Source organism: Lepisma saccharinum, chromosome 7, assembly GCF_977018435.1.
Source record: "Lepisma saccharinum chromosome 7, izLepSacc3.1, whole genome shotgun sequence".
Lineage (NCBI taxonomy): Eukaryota > Metazoa > Arthropoda > Insecta > Zygentoma > Lepismatidae > Lepisma > Lepisma saccharinum.
This window is the reverse complement of record NC_139235.1, coordinates 30575337-30592666: the sequence shown is the minus strand read 5'-3', so window position 1 is coordinate 30592666 and position 17330 is coordinate 30575337. Positions and strand designations below refer to the sequence as shown.

The window sequence follows — 17330 nt, the reverse complement described above, 5'->3', positions numbered from 1 at the left end:
ATGTGCTACGGCACCAGGGGTCCCGGGTTCGAATCCTGGCCTGGGTATGGATATTTGTGAGTGTCCATTCATCAATTTCATCATATCATCACTCATCCCCATCTTTGCAAATTAGCCAAAAGTGGCACAAAAGCGAAGTAAAATAAAACAAATCAAATCACTTCCACGTAGTACACCCTGGACTGCATTTCAAGACTAGTAAAGCTCTAGCATTTGAACTCACAGCCAGTATAATCCTCATGCTGTGTGCTGTCCTTATGTGTTTGTGATTGCCCATTCATCAGTCTCATCTTATCACCATCCTCATCTTTGATATTAGCTAAAGTGGCAGAAGAGGGAAGTAAAATAAACCAAATAAGTCAATCTAATCGAGGGGTCCCTGGTTTGTATTTTTGATACTTACCATCACTTTTCTTCCACCTTTGGCTAATTGCAATGATATGGATGAATGATAGACGAAGTTGATGAGTGAACACACACCAAGAACACCTACTCTCAGGTTGGGACTCAAACCCAGAAACTTCAGTAGAGAGATTGAAAGTCAACCACGAAACGTGCTTGGCCACTAAGCCAGTTGATCTCTGGTGGAGGCACACTGCACAGTGGATCAGTTCCCATGTAGTCTTGATTAGCCTATCTGAGCATAAAGTGAACATGAACAAACAAAAATACATCAGTGACAGCTTGTGAGGCATTTATGCCTAATTTTTTTATAGTCTTCATTCTTAACTAAAGAAGATTCTTAATGAAAATTTATGTTAATGATAATCTATTCATGACAACAATAGCACCATAGTACATACAAGAGAGAGAGGAGTTCATGCATGAATGATATTATACATGATCATGTATTGTATTGAATTTAATTACTTAAAATTATCCTTTAAGCACTTTTGGATAAACAACTACTTGTAAAGTACAAACCTTATGTAAGAAATTTATGATAAATTATCAGAATCATTATGTCAGGCACAAATAAGGTATAACTTATTAAAAAAATAAAGTGCTCCCCTATGCTTTGCACCATGCCATGAAGGCGTATAGTGGGTGTTGATCATGACTGATCATGGCTGAAGGTGGAGGTGATGTGATCAGCACCATGCCCCTGGATGCCTTTACCCCCCAGAGTTTCCTCCAGGTACCCACTTTATACGATGCTGGGTGGGCACCGGAGCCGCTTGAACAGGTGGAAAAATTCCCTGTTCTCCCCTGCCGGGGATCGAACCTGGGTCTCTCGCATGGTAGTCAGATGCCCTAATGACTGAGCTACCACAGCTTGCGTAGACTTGGTATAACTTATTATTCTTTAAAATATCATATAACTGAAAAAGCCTTACCATCTGTCTCCTTTTTCAATGTTTTCAGACTTGTTTCCAGTTCATCAAAATTTACAGCCGAAGCCCGATCTATATCACCTGGTTCCGGAACTGGTAGCTGAGCCTCCAATGGGTCCTTGCATTTCTGAAGAAAAGAGAGAGAAGTTTCATATATTCACAATCACTCAACTTAAAATTAGAAATAAGAAAGGTCATTCTGGATTATTAGGTCCCTCTGCCAGTCCTTGAAATAGTAATTGTTAGGTGGAGTGGAGAGAGAGTTTGCTTCAGCCTTGGGAGTGCTTGTATGGTTTAACAGAGTTAAACCTGCTCTAGAAGGAACCATTTCCTTTAGCATTTTTGCTAGCATAAATGCTATGTAAATGCTTCCAAAAATCTTATAGCAGAGAGTACTTTACATGGACATATTTCATGCAAGATTTCGCTTAGCTTTTGTGATTACAATGTATACAGCACGAAAGGTATGTCGAGTTACACCATCTATCGTGAGTGCCTAAGTGTTCACAATTGAAACAACTAAAATATTCTTCCATACGTGTACTGTGTACGATATAAAGTATGTATTTAAACACCGCCATTGTTTTGTACCTAATACTGTATTATAGGAAATGTTATTTCTCTCGGTTGAATAGTTATCGGCTTCTAGAAATGTGAAGTGATACATTGTTTACATCTCACCTGGCCGCCATTAAAACTGCGCTCGTGATCTAGAGGTCGCTTCTGATTGGTTATGCTACGAAAAATGCTACGGAAATAGGACGGATCCTATCCTTGATAAATGCCATGAAATATGCCATGGCATTTGAAATGCCATAAGATTTCTCACTTTACACAATAGCATTTTGGTCATAGCATAAATGTTAACAAAAATTCTAAGGAAAATGCTTTTGTCTGAAGCGGTCCATACAACAAGAAACCTGGGGGAGAAGGTGGATGCATTACATAAATTTTTCTAATTCTAATTGGGGGATCACCTCAAGTACAGCTGGCAGCCGACGAGAAGAGCGCTGGCAGAAGAGGTGTGACGTACTGCCAGGCGACTCCACTCTTTCGCGTGGGGGAGGTGCTCTTCCGCCAGAACTCTTCTCGTCAGCTTGACAATGACCCGCCAAGAAGAAAACAAGACTTCCATCTCCCCGACCACCCCTAAATTCTGCAAATGAACCTGACCCTCCCTTTCCCTCTGTGCCCCGTCTCCCTTCATTCAGCGATCTTCTCGTCGGCTGCCGGCTGTACTGGCTTTTACTGCAAATGAAAGTTAGTTGCCATTTACATGAAAAACATAATAGGAAATTGCCAATATTATATATTAACATTTTTCCTTTCTAAGAAAAATGTCTACTTCTCCTACAACAATTAAATTTTAATTTTTCAGGCTCTGGTTTTCAATTGTCTTTACAAATGCCAATGAAAGACAAAATTTTAAATTAAAGCACCAAAATCTCATTATCAATTCTGTCCATTAAGTGTTAGTGACTATTGGATTGCATATCTGTCACACTGAATTCTCAACATTCAATTCTTTGTGAAGCTGTTTAAAAAGGTAAAGGTAAAGTGTTCCCCTGTGCATAGCACCACGCCATGAAGGCGTATAGGGGGTGTGGGGGTAACGCCCCACACTTTCTTGATCCGGTCGTGAGTGGGGGTGATGTGATCAGCATCACGCCCCTGACCGCCTTTACCCCCCAGGGTTTCCCCCAGGTACCCATGTTATTCGACGCTGGGTGGGCACCGGGGCCGCTTCCACCGTTAGAAAAGTTCCCGGATTTGAACCGGCCGGGGATCGAACCCTGGACCTTGAGCATGGTAGTCAGACGCGTTACCGACTGAGCCACCGCGGCCGTTTTGTGAAGCTGTTTATAGGTTTAAAATGGAAGTTCAGATATTTTGATTCCATAATGTAAGTTGTGCATTAACAAGTTTTTGTTATGTTTCTTGTAGAAAGATGAACCACTATATCCATATTTTAGTGGTAAATTACCCCTGTTCAGATATATATGACAATAACCCTATTTTCTTCTAAAGTCAATCTCTATAGAAATCAGTTATCCTAGAATATTAGAAAAATTCAAGTAAGTACAGACGATATGTTAGGGCTCTTACTTCCAAAACACATCACTAATGTAGTACATATATGCTGTGGTGGAATTCAACTTTAAGAACTATGTAGACCCCAAGTTTGGTAGGCTTATGGCCAGTGACATGCCCAAGGAAGGAGGTTGATGGGGGTTATAACCCCCTTTTCTCCCAGTATTCCTAAAAAAAAAAAGAATGCCAAAGGTAGGAAAATATGACAAAATGAGAGCTGACTACCACGAAAATGTATACATATCCCCTCCCTTTCGAAAATTCTGGGCACACCACTGCCGAACCATTATGTGCCTCCACTAGGTATTGAACCCGGGACCACTTGATTAGAAGGCAACGACGCTACCACTGCGCCATTGGGGAGGCCCTAATTTTTGAGTTTGAGTTTTGGTTTCAAGTCCACTTTATGCACAGTACGGCTAATCGGGACTGAAGATACAGTTTTAAGTGGGATCTGAACCACTTGTGACCCCACTGGGTCACGAACCCGTACAATATTTGGAATCCATACACTTAACGAATTCATAACACATGAACATACGTCAAAATAAATCTTGCCATAAAAAGGGATCAGTCTTTCATTGGCACAGACAACTAGATAGGCCTGAACAATTTCAGCCCTGTGTACCTATGATAATATTAATTCTGATGCATTAAAATAAATGAAAAATGTGCTTGATGCTGCTGCTTGATGTAATGATCATGCATCACCGAACAAAATCAGACTCGCAGGGTATCCCCAATGGTGTAGTGGTAGTACCATCACCTTGTAATCAAAGAGTCCTGGGTTCGATATCTAGTGGAGGCACATAGTGGTTTGGATCCCACTGTAGATCCAGTCTCTATTAGCCACTCTGTGCATAAAGTGGACCTAAAACCAAAACTCAAAAGACAGCTCAGAGGCCACTTAGCCAATAACCACCGTCTCAGCAATCAGCAGGTTCTATCCATATGCAATGTAAAACTTGTAAAAGATGCAAATAAAAGCATGCTGCAAATACCTGCATGTAAGTTCTAACGATGAAGTGCAACAGTGTCATGGAATTGTCTTTACTCTTGACATCTCGCAACTTAGGCAGGATCTCCAGGCCGAAGCCATCAGCTTGGCCTCTCGCTCTGTTTCCGCCGTTCATGTAGTTGCCAAGAGTCAGAATAATTGCAAGAACAGTCTGTAAGCTTTTCGAAGAAGAAAGAGTCTGAAAGGAATAATGATATACATAAATGAGCAGGCACATACATACTGTATATATCACATACATATAATTGAGGGCTCGGGTGTAAAACTTGGTAAATGAGATTTTGGTAATTTTTGAGTTGCAAAGTAAAATGTGCCATGTCATACAATTTGCATTGGACTCAGTGAAGCCTTGTGAAATTGGTAAACAAAACACGAAAACAATTTATCTACAGTATAGCTTCTAATAACCTTTTTTCCTTAATGAACTCAGAAATAACCAAAATGGCACTTACCATGTTTTACACCAGAGCGCTTCAATTTATTATCTTAAAATAATGGTGAAATTCACCCAGGTACTGAGAAGAGTATTTCTGCTTTAGCACCACTTTTCTGCCACCCTGGGGCTAATTGTGGTGACGAGGATGTATGATGACAGATGAAATTGACGAAGGAACAATCCCAAAGAACACCCATGCCCATACTAGGACTTGAACCCAGAAACTTTGGTGGTGAGATCAAAAGAAAACCATGTCACATACTTGGCCACCGCGTCAGCTGCTTATATTGTAAACATAAGTGACTAATGATAAATGTTGTCAAAATAAAAACTATGATACTTCGTCTGCATGTCATCAACATATTAAAAACAACAGAGGAACATGTACCTTTGTTGGGATTCCTATTCTCAGATCAACCTCTAATCTTCTCCTGACATTGTAATAAAGTCTATAATTTCATCAATGAGCTAAACACCTATTCTCCGATTTTGACCAGTTCTCACTATTACATTAGTAATTGCTCATTACCTTGTATATCAGATAACAGAAAAAAATCTATACAACAATTGCTTTAATGCAAAATGTTTAAATTTGTTGCAATTGTTATAGAATTGGTTGTACTGTCAGGAACATGAGTACAAGAATTATTAGTTCTATTTCCTTGCAAATTATCACTAATATTAATTTAATACAGCCACAGCTTTCATGGGCATTGTGATGTGTCCTCTTTCCCATTTATCTCTTTGCTTCATCAGAACCCATTGGCTTAACTTGCTGGGGGCAGAGGGGGGCACTTGCCCCCCCCCCCAAAAAAAATTCAGGTTACTAAATTAAAAAATTAAGGAAACTTTTCTTAACCTCCTGTGACCTGAGTAGCAAAGAAGTGAAGAGTATATTTTATGATTTGGCAAATGTATATTATTTAGCAAATGAGTTCCGGACTTTTAACGGGATGGAAAACTTGTCGATCTTGTTAAGTCCCAAGTTTGATTCTACCCATGAAAGTTTAGTCCCAAGTTTGATTCTACCCATGAAAGTTTAGTCCCAAGTTAGATTCTACCCATGAAAGTTTAGTCCCAAGTTTGATTCTACCCATGAAAGTTTAGTCCCAAGTTAGATTCTACCCATGAAAGATTAGTCCCAAGTTTGATTCTGCCCCTGAAAGTTAAGTCGTAAGTTTGATTCTACCCCTGAAAATCAAGTCCCAAGTTTCAATATGCCTCTGAAAATTAAGTCACAAGTTTGAATATGCCCCCAAAAGTTAAGTCCCAAGTTCGATTTGGCCCCTCCAAAGTTAGTCCCCTAGATATGCCCATGTCAGCACCCTTGTTTCATCTTGACACCTGGGTTTGATTGATTTGATTCTTATTTTACTTCGCATTTCTGACACTTTTAGCTAATTGCAAAGATGAGGATAAGTGATTATATGATGAAGGGACACTCATAAAGAACACTCATGAGCAGACTGGGAACCCAGGGTCCCTAGCATCAGAGCATGCTGTGCTAATCACTCTGCCATGGAGGTCGGCTCTTGACACCTGATGCGACTGCACTTCTAACTATGGGCTTTGTTAATATATGAAAGTTAATGCTGCATCATATTTTGTTATTTTACGTTGCCTTATGCCACTTCTGGCTAATCATACCAACACGACTGAGTGGTGAGTAGGTGACATTGATGAAGGGACATTCGCAATGAACACACATGCACAGGTTGGGACTGCTTGGGCATTGAGTCATAATAATCATAATCAATGAAGGCTCATGTCTAGACCTCGGATTTTTTGTTCTTAATCTATTTTTTCCTTTACAGGTATGTAAGTAGTAATAAGTTATGTCAGCGTTTCGTTAAAAAATTCAACAACTGGTGGTTTTATAGTGCCTAAAAAAAACATTTTGCTTGTTAGGACCTATTTTATGTTTATGTGCCTAAATCAAGCCCTTTTTTAAAGTTTTAATATATTTTTATGTCTCACAGAGGCATTTGCTTTGTTTGGTAACGAAAAAATTCAATGACGAACATGTTTGAAACATACTCTCTGTCGATTTCACTTCCTCAAAGTCCATTGTGATATTTCAAAGTTCTAAACAAAGCAAAATGTCTGGTGCCACTGTTACATGTACAGTTCAAAGTGCAAACTTGTGATCTGTGTGGTCATGTCACTTCGGTGCTTTGTGGCATTCACACCTTACAAACTAACATTTCAGTATTGAAGTTTGCACCACTGACTATTTTCAGCATATAAGATGATCCTCAGAGAAAAAATTGTGGAGTTTGACTGTGGATAACATGAAAAAAGATTGTTGCCGAACTATATGGCGAAGAGTGGATTTTAACATAAAATTTCCAATGTTAGGTTCTGCCATCGCCGTAGGGTTAGGCAACACGCATAATGTTATGTACATATTTCAGGATACATGAGTCCCATTTTCACCCATTTTTCATTTGCCGGTGACTACCTAATCAGTATTATTCAGGAAATTTGAACTATTTTAAGTTTTTTTTAACCTACTTCAGGATTTTTTTAGCCTAACTTAAGATTTTTAGGACCTATTTCAGGTTTTTAGAACCTATTTTAGAGTTCTTCGAAACTATTTTAGGATTTTTACAGCCTTTTTTAGGAACCTAAAAACACACTTTTTAGAACCTAAATATCTGAGGTCTACTCATGTCATACCTGCTAATGATGATACTAGGAAATGCTATACATGTTGTAAATCTGTGAATTTTTCCCCCCATAAATAAGTCTTACCTCACAGGTTGTTTTTATATTATTCAGCTTGCTGCTAACCAAACTGACATTTTCTTCGAATTCACTCTGAAACATGAAGCAGGCTATCCTGTCCGCAAAGTTAGGAATCTCTGCTAATTCGTACAGGAACCTGTCAGGAAAAAGAATTATGAAAATTAATATTCTTATAAAAATATATCATCACTAACTATAGTTTACACACATTATTAGTGAAAATAATTATAAAACATAAAATGTAAGTATTTTACATAACTTGACGTTTTCCATGCCCTCTCAGCGAGGGTCTACAGATATAAACACAAACAAAATAAATAAATAATTGATGAAACAACACTTAACGAAAGAATATCCATATCCAAACATGGACGTTGAAGCAGAACCTTCAGTGACAAGGCAGTGAGTTGACCATTAACAAGCCCGGACATAAAGGGTCTTCACTTCTTTTACCAATGTGTATGAGCACAGGTAAGTAATGACGACTTTCCCTTAACCCTAGCTTACCCATGCTGCATGAGAAACTTGCCTGACACACTTTGTAAATCACTAAAGTTTAAGAAACAATGTTGTTATTGAATTACTGCTTCCATTGTTGTTTATATAGGTGCAGTTATATACTAATTATAATAATTACAAAAATTACTATCAATAATAAAAATAATAACCAATTTTTGCACAAGTGTCACACACATATTTTATGATTCCTAAAACTCAGGAAAAAAAATATTAATTTTGCATCAATGCTTCTTTTGTTTGCAAAAGTCCAGTAATACAAGGTGGGCCATAAGTCAGTTGTCAATAGCAATCATTAGACTTTGTTTTACATTGCGTAGTGGAAAGTCAGTTATGAACTAGTGCGTATTGCCCAATATAAGAATGCTGGGTAATACACACTAGTCAAGTTCACAACTGACATCCACTACGCTAGGCAAAACAAAGTCTGACGATTGTTAGTGACAACTGACTTATGGCCCACCTGGTATATTAATTATAACAATTATAAATATTACCATTATTACCCACCAATTGTAAGTATCACTGGCATAAGTGTCATGATGAACACACATCCAAAGGGAAGGGGGCAGAGGTGTCTCCTGAACGCATGCGGTGCATGCTGCACATGCGTCAATTGTGGGATAAAGAACAGCTTGCTCTGCGACGACATTAATGAGCATTTCTACATTCTAATTTCTTCATATATGAGAAGTATTTATTTTACACAAGAGCGTTCAACTAAGATTATATTACATTTCTTGGATCTGAAGTGACGCATGCATCAATTGTGGGAAAAGAATTATTACTCTCTTTCACTTCAGATCAAAGAAATGTAATATAAGCTTAGTTGAGTGCTCTTGTGTAAAATAAATACTTCTATATGAAGAAATTAGAATGTAGAAATACTCATTAATGTCGTCACAAAGCGAGCTGTCCTTTTTCCCACAATTGACGCATGTGCAGCATGCACCGCATGCGTTCAGGAGACACCTCTGGAAGGGGTGCATGATAGGTCCAACAAGTGAATATTGCCCCCATTATGTTTATTAACTCTATATTTTTAAGAACAAAAGTAATACAGAAACATTGGAAACATCCTATTTTCAATATTTTATAAAAATTTTTAGTTTCAAAAACCGGAAAACAAAAGGCAGCTCCCCAACCTGGCATGGATATTCTTTGTGTGTGTCCTTCATCAATTTTATCGTATCATCCTCGCAATTAACCAAATGTGGCAAAAAGTGACGCTAAGTAACAAAAATCAAATCAAATCTTTGATTGATTGTTTGATTTGGTTTATTTTATTTCGCTTTTCTGCCACTTTGGGCTAATCGTGAAGATGATATGATGAAATTGATGAAGGGACCCACACAAAGAACTCCCATGCCCAGGTCGGGATTCAAACCTGGGATTTCTGCCTTAGTAGTCAAATCAAATATACTTGGTACATATATTTTTTTCAGTAGCCATTCCTCAATTTGCAATCTTCTCTCGTCTTTGACATTCTTTCTTTCAGGAATACTGGGCCCTAAAGGGGGAGTTGACCCCCATCAACCCCCTTGGGCACACCACTGATTGCTACCCCAAGTGTTGACATCACAGCACGTCACTGCATATACGTATATGTATATTACTATGCTCATCAAAGCTCTTGTAGTACATTAAAACACAAGAGAGATCAAAATACATGATGGACAGAAAATATAATAAACGACACTCACTGCTCAGGTTTATCTAAAGGTATATCTGGTTTGCTCTCCACATGGCTTCGAATCGCAGACAATTCTTCTTCAGAAGGCCTCTGAAAGAAATAATAATAATATCATCTTTCTCCACAAATGGAAGAAACAAAATACAATCAGTTGTAGAATAACTAAAAACAACCCCATCTTATAAGTTTAACATTATCAGGAATGGAGCATTATGGAAGAGACAAATGATTATCTATCAATCTTCAGAAAGTTACTTTTTAAGAGTAACTAATTTACAGCAACAGTTACTTTGCTCGAAAAATAACTTGGTTACAATGGCATATATTGAAAAGAAACTCTGCCACAGTTACTTTAAAAAGTAACTATATGTTATTTTCACTTTTCTAATTTATTTTATGTAAGATATAGTTCATATGCATATTGCAACCACTAATGACAATCTACAATGAAGACAAGTTTCGGTTGAACTAAAATAATCCTCATATGTTTAAATACTGAAATACGAAAGTAAGAAAATGTAAGGTGAATTTTCATACTTCAAAAGAATATCATGCAAAGTACAGTATTTGGGGGTAAAACACACACACACACACACACACACACACACACACACACACACACACACACACACACACACACACACACACACACACACACACACACACACACACACACACACACACACACACACACACACACACACACACACACACACACACACACACACACACACACACACACACACACACACACACACACACACACACACACACACACACACACACACACACACACACACACACACACACACACACACACACACACACACACACACACACACACACACACACACACACACACACACACACACACACACACACACACACACACACACACACACACACACACACACACACACACACACACACACACACACACACACACACACACATATATATATATATACACACACAAGCTTAGCATTTCAATTCTGTTAAATAAAATATAATTTGTTTATTAGTGTTGAAACCATAGGTGGAGTTCTGGCCAGCCACCCCTCCCGCCCCCCCAACTTATAAAAAGATTTAAAATATAACACATGATTAAGTTCAGTTACTACATTTTTGTTATGAAGCCATACCGCAAATCTTGACGTTTGGCAAGTGGGCATGTGCGGTAATTGCGCCGCAATAGCGAGCCTTTTACGATTTGATTGATGTGTACATTTTGAAGAAAGAAAAACGTAAAATGACTTTGTGTTGAGTCAACAGTTACTGCTGGGGCATCAAAAGAACTTTTCAATTTAATTTTTCTAAAATTTCTGAAGCTTACTATTGTACCGTAATTTTTTAAAAGTAATACGAATATTGTATCAATATAAATTTAATGAAATGCAAAATGCAATAATCGTACTGTTTTGCTTATTTTAAAACTGACAACCAATATACTAATTAATATTTGTTTACTTAAGCGAGGAAATTTAACATTTTCAAATCTAAAAGGCCTAAAACTAAGTGTTTTTAAGTTGTTGTTTTTTTAATTTCCGGGGGAAGGCCTCCGAACCCCCATCAACCCCCTTGGGCACACCACTGATTGCTACCCCAACTGTCGACATCACAGCACGTCACTGCATATACGTATATGTATATTACTATGCTCATCAAAGCTCTTGATATGATGAAGTTGATTGATGAAAGGACACCCATGCTCAGGTAAGGATTCGAACCAGGGCATGTGACAGATTGATTTGATATTTGTGTGTCTGGAACTACTGCTCCCCCAAAGTAATTCAAAAGTAATAATACTCATATATTTATTTATTCCTCGTTTTGAATGGCGAAGTTAAGGCACAAGCCTTTCCTTCCACTTAAACATCTCTACTTTACATTTTATAAATTGATTATAATAGCTAACTGTTTGTGAAATATATAAAAACTAAAAACATTAAGATACCAAAGAAAAAGAAAAACACAAGAAGAAAGAAAAGAGAAACACACAAAAAAACATTTAAAATAAAAACAGAAAAATTCATATACACTGTAAGAAAAGTAAAAAAAAATACACATAAAACAAACACACACATAACAAACATACTCAAATTACAGAAAAAGGTCAGTGGGTGTTGGGGATATTCAACAACCCTCAGGTACATCATATGCTTCTCCCAAAGTCTGCCCCCCCCCCCAAAGCAAAAGCTCAAACTCCGCCCATGGTTGAAACATGAAGAAAGATAACTGTAAAAACTGTTAAGTTCATTCTTTGTTGCCTGTAACAGACATAAAGTCACTCATTTTAAAAAGTAACTACTCACAGCAACTGTAACTTTAGTAAAAGTAACTAGTTATTTCCAAAAACTTACATCTATGTACTTGTTGATATTAATTGATGACTTTGATTTGTTGTTTTATGTCCACTTTATGCACAGAAAGGGTAATCGAGACTGGACCTAAAGTTTAAAGTGGGATCCGAACCACTGTGCCCCAAACCCGGGACCCCTTGATTACAAGGTGACAATGTTACCACTAAGCCATCAGGGAGGCTCTATTTTTACAATGAACAAAATATTGTAATTTCTAAAGGAATGACTTAATACACATTTAGCACATAAAAATATATAACTGCACACTACTTTGACTACTTACAGCTTCATAGATTTGTTGAAGTGCCTCCAAGCTCACTACTGAGGTATCAAAGTTGTAGATGGCTATGGAGAAAAGAAGGGAAATATTGAACATCAAATCACTTACATTAATACACAGTATTAACATATGAATGTGAAAAATGAAAATTTCAAAGAAGAATAAATTAGGCTGGTCCACAGGTAATGTTTTGTCGTTAGTCTTGCATGATAAGGTAAGCTTAGACTGACTGACGCAAAAAATGCATCTACACAATTCATGCTTTCTCTGTATTTTCCTCAATCGTTCCAAAATCTCCATGGGTACCTCTGTTTGGGGGGGGGGGGGTTTGGTTCGATGGTGTCAACAACCTCAGTTATGTAGTAAGAGCTCTAGGGGTAACATCGCTCTCCTGTAACAACATTGCCAAGCTTATGTCTGTTTGTGTCAGTTCTTTTTATTAGCTTCTTTGTACAGTGTTTGGGCGTTTCGTGTACTATTATACAACATTTATCCAGTAACAAAGCTGATCAACTCTTTCTCTCCCCCTATTTTACAGTAGGTTTGGCAACATGCTATATATCCAACACTCATTTGTTTTGTCCCGCCAGGAACTTTCGGTGCCTTGTGACTCAAAAATGCCTAATGTCAGGCGAAGAAGAATTCAACTGATCGCCGATTCATTGTTTCCCAGCTGCCAGTTGGAAATGCGATCTGTATAGTGGCTACCATGTTCTGCATGTGTGTCATCTTCATCTGACAACATTTTATGTACTAAAGGGAGACTTCTTTTTAGCTTGTTACAATCAAACAGTGGTAAGATGCCTTGACATGCCTCCCAATCTGCAATGCTGTTGCATAAAGTTGTGTCTGATTTATTGAGGGACTATCCTTAAAGAGGATGTTTGGTTGATGAGGATGAGTGATGATATGATGAAGTTGATTGATGAAAGGACACCCATGCTCAGGTAAGGATTCGAACCAGGGCATGTGACAGATTGATTTGATATTTGTGTGTCTGGAACTACTGCTCCCCCAAAATAATTCAAAAGTAATAATACTTTTTAATCTCATATATTTATTTATTCCTTGTTTTGAATGGCGAAGTTAAGGCACAAGCCTTTCCTTCCACTTAAACATCTCCCTACTTTACATTTTATAAATTGATTATAATAGCTAACTGTTTGTGAAATATATAAAAACTAAAAACATTAAGATACCAAAGAAAAAGAAAAACACAAGAAGAAAGAAAAGAAAAAACACAAAAAAACATAAAAAATAAAAACAGAAAAATACATATACACTGTAAGAAAAGTAAAAAAAAATACACATAAAACAAACGCACACATAACAAACATACTCAAATTACAGAAAAAGGTCAGTGGGTGTTGGTCCTGCAAGTTTACATGAAGGTTTAATTTTTATTTAACTATTTTCAATACTGGCAAGTTGACTACAGAAGATGATTTCTTAATTTTGATTTGAATTGGCCGAGAGAAGAAGAGTTTCTTATGTCATTAGGGAGGTCGTTCCATGCTGTGGTAGCAGTAACCGTGAAGGAGTTTCTGTAAAATGTTGTCTTGTGCGAGGGGATGGTCAGAAGAGAGTTGTCTCGTAAATGGGTAGCAAAGGTGTGTGCTGTGCTTAGGGGTTGAAATTGAGAAAGTAGGTAGGAGGGCTCTCGTGAGTTTACTAATTTTGTAGAGCGCTGTAAGAGCGTGGAAGCAGCAGCAAGAATAACACTTTTTTATTGAAGGTGAAACATTGTTAGCCTGTGTGAGAAAGATTGTCTGACAATAGCTTTGTGAGTAAAACTGAATTTAACATAGACGTAACTTGGCAGGAGCAAGGGGGCTCTCCCTTCCCCCCTAAGTTTCACATTTATTAAAATTTACTAGTTCAGTGATTGCTAGCTAGTTGATAATCTTCTGAGACATGAGGAGAAAAGTAATAAAGAGTATTTTTGTGATTTTGCCCCCTCAAAATTAGACCCCAAGTTACGTCCATGGTTTTTAAAATCAGTTTTGCTTCTGTCATTTTAATTATATGGACTTTTGAGGTTCTATTTTAATTTCACCACCGTCATAACAATCACGTAAATATCCATTATTCAAAGACTCACCACTCTCTATCTCTGAGAAGTCGACATGTAGACATGAAGCCAATATTCCAACATTCTGAGACCTCTTGCTGTCCAGTATCTTCACAGCCTAAAATTAAAGATAAAAATAATTTCAACAAACTTCATATGAGGGCTTCTGCATCATTAAGTTGCAATGGCACTTTGAAATATAGACTCGCACAAGTGTTGTATCCCATTATTTGAAATCTCAAGAGTACAGTGGCAGTGGCAAAGCTTGACATTTTTACGTAGTCATCGCAAGACTTGCCAAACTTCAGGGTCGATCTTTCAATGGGGAGGGCACAATATTTATCCATGGTAAACGCCAAGGTCATTGGATTATTCAATGTAAAATTTAACTACAGTACCGTAGACCTTATGGCTACAAAAGACAAATTATGCTATCCCATATGATGAGAATTATGAAATCTGATTAATTTGTATTCTTCCTGTAATTAAATAACAAATTGACATGTACGAATTACAAAGTAAACATGAAGGTTACAGTACAACATGTTATTGTATTTTATTTTCTTGTTGATATTTCATATGTGTTAATAACTTTAATAATACTGCTAATAACAATCAACTTGGAAGAAAATACTTTGAAAACCACACTACTAAAATTGAGCAATATGAAAAAGAACAATTCTCTCTCTTTTTTTTTCCTTTCTTTCTCTCCATGTTTGAAACTGAAATGCAAACACCTCAATTGTCACGTTTAAAGGTAAGGGCCAATTGTTGCGATAAAGGGAAACTAGAACATTCAGATTTACGCACGGGGCATACTCGATACTTCGAAGTCTCAAGTCATGTTAAGTCCAGCTTCTATGTTGACACATCACTCAGTTATGTATTTTTCCTCTTAAAAACAAGAGCACTGCATACTTCACAATGCTGGAAAACTTGGAAGAAGTTTAATTTTGATAACGTCAGAGAGACCTTGCAGGGGTTGTGAACATAGGAGCTGAAAAAAATGCCTCCAATGTAGGAGGAAAGTGTCTCGTCTTTCTTGTCATAGGGTGTCTGCCAAGAACAGCCAAACGGTACCAAATGTAAAAGTAGGTTCGTACAACTCTGCACTAAGGTGGGCTGTGTAACACCATTGCACTCAATAGGAAACTTAGCAGCAGGAGTTCAGCACAGGGAGTAGTACTGGACTCTCATTTCAATGTACAAACTTAGCAAATCTCTTGCATATTTCTAGTTGTTTCATAGCGTCGCTTGGCTTATTTTGCACAAATATGCAAATATTCTGACTTATTTTTACTTCTCTAAAATATTTGAAATGCAATATTATTATTATTTTGGCATCTTCTGATGACAGGAGATTACAGTCCTCTGTACAGTGGACTCAGTAATTAATACCATCCCAAGTCAAACATATACAGATAGCACAACCAGAATCTTTTCAATTTTTTACCATGTTTTATGTGAATGTAATAGAATTCAGCACTAAAGAGCCATTACATTTCTCATTCATCAGAAATACTCCTTTGGGATGACAAGGTTCACCTGAAATGATTTATTGTTTCATCTCATCATAATCATCTTTCGCCGTTTCCTGCCTCTGGCTGGGTCGGCATAGAAGTCAATCCTCTCCATTTTTTCCTGGTCTCCCACCGCTCCTCTCTTTCCATGGTATTCCAATCTTGTCCTCTTCTCCTGACACTCTCTGCTATCTGCTCTTTCCAACATCTTGGTCTCCCCCTTGGCCTTATTCCCACTTATTGTGCATTGTAAGCTCTTACTGGTAGTCTTTCTGCATCCATCCTCTTCATGTGTCCGAACCACCTCATCTGTGCCTGATCTATCCTGTCCTGAAGCTTCACCACACCCACTGTCTGTCGGATCTCCTCATTCCTTATTCTATCCCTTCTAGTCTTCCCCAATATACTCCTTAAAAATTTTGTCTCTACTGCCTGCATCTTTCTTTTGTCTCTCTCTGTCATTGTCCATTTCATCTCATTAGTTATTATTGCTGGTAAAATTCCTCTGTCTGTATTATTTGATATGTTTATATGTTTGTTGTCCCCATCTCACACTTTACTAGCTCCTATACAAGGTGATCTTCATTCACAGTTTTAATTCCCTTCATACTTGCTGATTCTCTTCCTGTATTTAAACACTCACAATCTATTCCTCTTCTTTCCACACTCACTCAATGCACGTCCTCGTTGTTAGTTTCAGTTTTACTTGAGGAAGCAGCTGCATGCTCATTCAAACAACGGATCTAAGGATGCCTGAAAATATTAATTGGAGAGTTTTATTTGATATTTCCAATGCAGCTTCACACCTTTGATGAAGATTTTGCCCATAAAAGTCCCCCTCCTTTTGTTTATTTGTTGAAGGCACCAACAGGTCATTTGAAGTGGTGTTTGTTCTTTACTGTTGTGGGTACTTTACAGCTGTGCAACTTTATTTTTAAATATTTAGATATTTGCTGTTCTTATGTACAAAACTACATTTACAAAATACAGTTTCATGAACTTAACGGAAGAAAATAAAAGCAGCCACTTAAAATTCATGGGGTTAGTTATGTTTCTGATGTGTTCATAAAGTTACATATTCATAGAAATATTAAATCAGGCAAATCTACTGTGTCTATATTGACCAAGAGAGCATACTGATTAATTCATTTCATTTTCACTAAATTACCTTACTCTACACGGTGGTAATAACAACTACAATAGTTCTGCTAACGAAATCTAAACCATACAATGAATCTTGCTCTCAAATACAGTTTCTAAAAT

At 37.5% G+C, this 17330-nt stretch overlaps 1 protein-coding gene across 4 annotated transcripts in view; it reads right to left on the bottom strand.

The window, feature by feature from the left end:
- Positions 1-17330, bottom strand: part of LOC145989795 (uncharacterized) — a 241339-nt gene that overhangs the window by 30354 nt on the left and 193655 nt on the right. For all 4 annotated transcript variants that reach the window (XM_083125140.1, XM_083125141.1, XM_083125142.1 and 1 more), the window contains 6 exons: positions 14578-14665; positions 12480-12541; positions 9847-9926; positions 7634-7763; positions 4427-4621; positions 1338-1461 (listed from right to left, as the gene is read on the bottom strand). In XM_083125140.1, the coding sequence (XP_082981266.1) occupies positions 1338-1461; positions 4427-4621; positions 7634-7763; positions 9847-9926; positions 12480-12541; positions 14578-14665 (679 nt within the window). The remainder of the gene's footprint in view (positions 1-1337; positions 1462-4426; positions 4622-7633; positions 7764-9846; positions 9927-12479; positions 12542-14577; positions 14666-17330) is intronic.